The sequence below is a fragment of the Rhynchophorus ferrugineus genome, unplaced genomic scaffold (assembly GCF_030347505.1).
Source record: "Rhynchophorus ferrugineus isolate W39M unplaced genomic scaffold, kcgeb_rfMv2 rfM3, whole genome shotgun sequence".
In the NCBI taxonomy this organism is placed as follows: Eukaryota; Metazoa; Arthropoda; class Insecta; order Coleoptera; family Curculionidae; genus Rhynchophorus; species Rhynchophorus ferrugineus.
The window spans coordinates 70,715,218-70,722,349 of NW_027472582.1; the positions used below are offsets into that span (position 1 = coordinate 70,715,218).

Sequence of the window (7,132 nt, forward strand, 5' to 3'; positions counted from 1 at the left end):
TTTTGTTGCTACTTTAAGGGGATTATTTTTCCTTAAACTGATTTATTTTGGTTGAGGTTCTAACTCATTATATCTATTTAAGGAATTCAGCAATATTTTTTTAGAGAATATCTTGGGCCTATTTGAGTGCTTAGAGTCAGAAATATACATATTTCAGCCATTTTTTTCATATCAATCTCGGTTATTTTACTATACTTTTTGTATCTCTTTGATCTATCTCTTTTATTTAATTCCTAGATTTTTCTATAGTAATAACATATCAGTTATTTTGAGATATATTTAAGAAACTCATATATTTTCATCATTTTAATTATACAATCTACAATGAATTTCAAAATAAAATTTTAAACATTATCGCTAGGTATTAATAAAGCTAAAATTGATAGTGTTAATAAAATATGTAAAAGGAGGAAGGAAGCCGGCTTGGTGGAGCAGTGGTAGAGGCGATAAGTCAGTCCTCCTACTGTTGCGATAGCTGCGGGTTCGAATCCTGCTGGGGCATGGTCGTAAATTTATATTTGTGATTGTTCTAGACAAGAGTGTAAAACCCGTCAAGAAAAATGATCCCAGTCACGCCGGTAACCAGGCTGGGTAAGACCGGATATCTTCTGGGATGGTTTCTAAAGCCTTAATGCTGAGGCCCGTGGTTCGGAGCCCATGTTAAACTGTTGGTCCAGTCCTGATAAACACCTAGTTGGTAAAAGGATCAAAGTCCCCTATATTAAGTATATTAAAAAAAAGGAGGAAGGCGTTATAGAGGTATATTTTCATCATAAAGCCTGGGATGCTGAGCTTTTAAACTTTTTTTATTTATATTTCTATTATTTATATACTTATATATCTTATATATTTATATTATTTATATTTATGTATATATTTATTTATACTTGCAGACGAATTTATTTTAATAAACTAATTTTATAAATTAAATTTGTTTTGTAGTTGAACATTATTGGCCCATAAATGTGACATCTTGGTGTCAGTCACGTGAAATGCAGACCAATCAAAACAAAATATTTTCTCTGCAGGTATCTATATAATCTACCGCCTTCTATTATTAGCTAATTACATGTAATTAACTAATAGTTCCACTTAGGATAAGTCTAATCTTTGAAATAAAAATAATACATTATGAATCATTTTCTAAAAAAAATCTTACACGGATTGCAATAAAGAAATTTTTATTCATGAGATACAAAGTGTTAGGATACACAAACATACTTTTTATTTGTCTCAAACATCGATATATTTTACTTATATCTACAGTGCGAATATACAGGAAGGAATATAGTAATTTCCCTTATATTAGTATTAATGTGATATAAATGTTAAAAGGTTCCCTATATAACACTTTCATAAAATCAATTCTTAATAATAATAATACCGTATTTTACATTTTGTTATGTTAAGAGCTATAATATCCAATACTCAATGAAAATATCTGTTATTACAGCTATGTTACGTAGACAGTAGCGCCCATTACCTCGGGATATATTTTTCGAAATAAAGTTTAATATGACATTTCGTTATATTTTCACTGTAGGCTGAGGAAAATTTGCTGAAATATGTCACTTTTTGGTCTTGATATTTACACTGATAAATACGCAGTGCAATTCTGAAAATGTTTTAAGACAGATATATAAGTTTTTACCAAATATGTGTTTGCTAATTGCAAGAATCATCTTTAATGATTGTAATAGAATAGAGAAATATAGAAATGAAACTTATATGGAATTATCGGGTCCCACTCTTAAGCTTCCCGGAATCTCCGTTACGCGGCCAAAGGTAAATGAAAAATGCAATAGCTATATGTCTGTGTCTCTCTCGTTAGGCTTCGGTATTAATAATTCTAATCTAAGTAGTTAACGACCATTTGTGGGTGATATAATTTGTGATGTTTATTTACCGTATTTTTTCCGGTATGTGTTTTTATATATATATTAAACAATTATTTTAGATTATTTTGTTTCTTTTGTTTATTAGTGTAATAAAAAGCAAATATTAAGGGGATCTATTTATGATCTCCTATGTAGCTCCAGGAAAGTTTATAATCATTTTAAAAATTAAGACTATAGACCAAAATGTGGAAAGCCGTGGCTGAAACAAGATGTAATTCCTACTTGTAATTTAAACAGTAAGTCCAATAAAGTTTATATTAATAAAATAATAACATTTTTGAAATTCCCGCTAAACATTTTTAAATATCCCGCCTTACCTAACTGTTATAGGGCGCATACGTAAGCGCCCTCGCACGGAGATTCCGAGCGTAACTTAGAACCAATTTTAACTTGCGCTTCTAGATCTCTCTATTCTATGATGATTGTTTCTTTCTTGAAGAATTTTTCTTTTCAAAGAGCGTGTATTAACTGTCAATCAATGATTATGAGCGTAATTTCTTTTAGTGTTGATTATTGTGATCATGTGTGAAAGAAGAAGAAAGAAGAGATCAGAAGAAGACAAAGGAGCTATGACGTTTTATGCTTCTATCATTTACTATATTTAGTATTTCATATTATTAATATCATATTAGTATATTTTATCCATCTTTCAGAAATCATGGAGTATAAATAAAAACACAGCAAGAAGGACCTGACAAGCACAGGTGAAATTGTTGTTGGAGAAATCAAAACTTTTGTGATCTAAAATCAGTAATCCGTTTACACGCCACTGTTACATAAATCACTGTTATAAAACTAATCCGTCCTTTTGCTTATATCGCATAATTATTATAATGTTTCACAAAATTATCAAGAATTTAGAATGACATTGATACCTCTATATATAAAAGGGACAGTCACTCGGTACAAATACTAAATCCGTAAAAATGTTACGTGGCGATAGATTATTCCAAATCGCCAAGATATTAATGCTGATAGCAGGAACATGGAGACTCGAACTGAAAGAATTACCGAATAAATGGCAAATGTTTTACAATATATACTCAGTTTTTATTCAGATCTCATTCAATACTTTCGTTATTTCGTTTTTGATCGAACTCTATATGACCTGGGGAATAGATAATGATAAAGGTATTGAAGAAACATATTTTATATAATTGTTTAATAATATTTTCATTTAAGCTGTGGAATGTCTCACCACGCTCATTGTTAATTTGGTGTTTGTGGTTAAAATGGGATTGTTTCAAACAAAGAAAATGACCAAGCTTCTGAACCAGATTATTGATCACGTGAATTGTTTGTCAATCGATGATGAACATGGCGAATATATTTTCGAGAGTCATTTAAGATATAATAACATACTGAATATTGGTATTTTGATATACACTTTTAGTTTGGGACTGCATCTAAATATAATAGGTATTTCTTTATAATAGCATAACTTGTTTATATTTAGTTCTGTGATAGTTGTCTTTGACATTTCGCATTAAAAGTATTTGGAATTTATTACTTAAAACTCGCATACAAGAGTGTGTAGACACGCATAGACTGTTAACAAGTTGTTTGAATTCTATTGACCAGTATATTTGTTAATACTGATACATTTTTTTAGTTACTAGAGTTCTATGATGCAATAATTAGTCAGATAGTCTCCAAACAGATTTTAAATTAAATTTTATCTCTCAGAATCACTGAAAATGTTACTAGAAAATGAATTTTCATCATAAAATCATTGAAAATGTGTTGTTGCTAAGAGATATAGTCTATAATCTAGGTAGCCACATATTAAACTGGTGTATCCTCATGAGACTTGAGATGTATTTCCAAAGCTTCCATTTTAAAGAAAGTGTTTTAAAGTAATGGCGTGAAAAAATTTCACTGAAGTTCATACTTCAGTCAGTCTACAAAAAATGGACGACTTTAAGGCAATACGTATGTGATATAATATATATATATATATATATATATATATATATATATATATATATATATATATATATATATTATATATATATATATATATATATATATATATATTCTCAATCTAAGATCAACAATAATTATTTAGAATTAAGTGTTTTTAACATTCTCAATGAACATATCATAATTTTGCATTTATTTGGGTTAGTGGTTGAAGCTGATTTCAATATATTGTCCTGGTAAAAATGGCTAAGGTGATATAAAATCTTGGATCTTATTCCTTCGAGATAACAATCACAGTCAATACATGAAAAGTAGTCCCAAATTTTATTCCTTTTAAAATGTTGAATTTAGTCGACAAGTCGACGAAAATGTAAGTTCAGCATCGTACTGCTGGTAAAACATATTATGATGTTGTCAATTGCCATATGAAACAATTAGTTTTTAATTAACAACTCCTCAATTATCTTACCAGAAATTCTAATTTTAGGTCTAGTTCAATATGTTTATTTTCAACAAGAACCTAACAACGTTACTGAATCAGCAGACAAACCTATAATATTGATGTATTGGTACCCGTTCGATTATAATAAGCATTACGGCTTTGTAATATTTTACCAATTCTTCACCATATTCGCGTCAGACCTGTATAACTCAGCTATTCAAGCCATGTTCAACACCATAATCATTCAACTGTCATCGGATCTTAAAATGCTGCAACTGGAATTTCAAAAATTCAACATGAACATGAAAGAATCGAAACAAAAGCTCAAAAATATTATAGTGAAGCATCAGAAAATAATAGAGTAAGTATATGTTAATAAATTTAATATAAGAAGATTTATTGAGTTTCTTCATCATGAATATAGTGATTTCTCAAAATTTAAAATAAATTGGCTGTGCATCATCTTTTTCATCATCACCAAAAACTTTCTATAGTGTTCTCAGCCACGCGCAATTTCGAAATGTAACTGTCAAAATAACGGAATTAATAATTTTAGGTATATTGAAGGTTTAAACGAAACACTGAAGTATCCATTGCTGATTGAGTATATGGTTTCGTCAGTTATGTTTGCTTCTGTTTTAGTTCAAATTTTACAGGTATATAGATAACAGGTGCGGCAAAAGTCACGCTACCATTTTGCTTGTGCTCCATCTTAATTATATGACGTTCGCTTTAACCATTGTATTGTGTGAACGTCCAAATTTTTTTATGGATAAATATACGCCACAAGAACGGGCAGAAATAGTGACCATATTTATTGGAAAATAATTGTTCGTTACTGCCACTCAGAGGAAATTGCGTCAAAAATATCCTAATCGTCCAGTACCTCACAACACCACAATTTATCGTTTACATGCGAATTTTTGACACTACGGTACGACATTATCAGATCAGGCCTCATTCTGGAAAACAACGGACGTCTCGTAATGCTGAAAATGTGCGCGATAGAGTTGCAGTCTCCACAAACATCAATTCGGAGACGTGGTTCCCAGTTATACAATTCTACATGCAGTTCAAGGCGAATTTTCAAAACTGATTTCAAAATGTTCCCGTACAAAATGCAATCAGTCAAAAAATCCTGATCAACGAGTTGAGTATAGTAATGTAATCCTAAGGCTGTCTGGTGAAACTGAAGATATTTCGTCTAAATTGATAATGAGCGATGAAGCCCATTTTCTTCTCAGTAGCCATGCCAATAAACAGAACAGTCGGTTTTGGGAACATAGAAACCTTAATTAATTCGTGAAACATCACTGCATCCACTAAAAACAACAGTATGTTGCGGTATTCATGCTGGAAACATCATCGGCTCTATTTTTTTGAAAATGATAAAGGTGTTGTAGTTACCAAGATGTGCCTGAAATGGAAGAGCAAGGACTGGAGACATGTGGTTTCAGTAAGATGTGGCCACAGCACACACAGCTCGTTCAACGATTCAATTATTGAATGACGTTTTTCCACGAAGACTAATTTCGCGAAGTGGCGATTGACCATGGTCAGCCAGATGTCCGGATTTAAGACCATTAAACTTTTTCTTATGGGGTTCTTTTAAAATCAAAGGTTTATATAAATAAATTCCAAACGATTCAGCATCTTAGTTACAATATTCGTCACGAAATTAAAGCAATTTAGCCCCAAATGTTGCATGATGTCATGAAGAATGCCTTAAAAAGAACCGAAAGTTACATAGCGAATCGCGGTCACCATTTAGGCGATACAATTTTTCAATCATGACGAAAAAATACGTAAAGACCAAATTTTTATGAAAACCAAAGTTACTTATATTTTCTTTTAGCAAGTTATAGGCAATCAAAATAGTAGCGGCCCTTTTGCCCCACGTTGTATATAAATGACACCAACTTGCGTAACAGTGTATTAATATATTCATTTATAGGGCAAGAAAATTATATTTAACGTTGAGTATTTTGTAATTATGGCTTTCCAGTTATTTATCTTGTCCTGGAATGCTAACGAAATAAAAATTCAGGTAAAACATTATAACAATCCCCCAAAAAAAGTTAAAATAGTTTTTCATATAAAAATAAATTTAGAATACAAGGACACATATTTTTGGTATATTTATTTGTTCACAATTATTTTTAAGAGCGAGCATATTGCTTATAGCATATACGAAAGTAAATGGTACGAAGACAGCACAGAAGTTAAAAAAATGTTATATATTGTTGTGATGAGATGCAGAAAACCACTGTCTTTGAATATTGGACCGTTTGGATCTTTGACAAATGATGCTTTTTTGTCCGTAAGTATTTTATGTCACAAATTAACTAGATGAACTTACTGGTTTTGTGTATGCGGGAGTTAATATTAATCTATTTTGAAAAGTATTTATCATATGAATTCTTTTTTCAGAGAATTAAACTAGCCTATTCATATGTGTCTCTTCTATCAGGAGGAGTGAATACATAAGAACATTCACATTATCTCACCTAAAACCCAGAAATCCTAATATAGGATCTGACAAATATCTAGTGTAGTAAAAGCATCTATTAAAATATTTTGTGCAATATTTTCTAAAATTATTCACAGATTTAATTATTATTACAGATTAATTTTTATATCAGTAACTGTTTTACTTGTGGATTTCTAGCACTCTGTTACACCATAGCTTAGTAGAATTCAGTAATATTTGAGCTTAAGTGACGCACAATGACATATATTTCTATAATTATTTGTAAGTTTTAGTATATTTTCATAATTCATAACATTTGTATCTATTGTTTTACTTTATTAGAATGACTGTATATTTTGCTTGATGTATGCTTGAATAAATTATACCTTAATAATTGTT

At 30.4% G+C, this 7,132-nt stretch overlaps 1 protein-coding gene across 1 annotated transcript; it reads left to right on the forward strand.

The window, feature by feature from the left end:
• The first annotated feature begins 2,824 nt into the window (after positions 1 to 2,824).
• Positions 2,825 to 6,863, forward strand: LOC143192652 (odorant receptor 67c). Its single transcript, XM_076398128.1, has 7 exons — positions 2,825 to 3,029; positions 3,081 to 3,317; positions 4,309 to 4,624; positions 4,820 to 4,919; positions 6,218 to 6,310; positions 6,428 to 6,583; positions 6,694 to 6,863. The coding sequence occupies exons 1-7, from the start codon at positions 2,825 to 2,827 to the stop codon at positions 6,748 to 6,750; spliced, it is 1,164 nt and encodes a 387-aa protein (XP_076254243.1). The 3' UTR covers positions 6,751 to 6,863.
• The last annotated feature ends 269 nt before the right edge of the window (positions 6,864 to 7,132 follow it).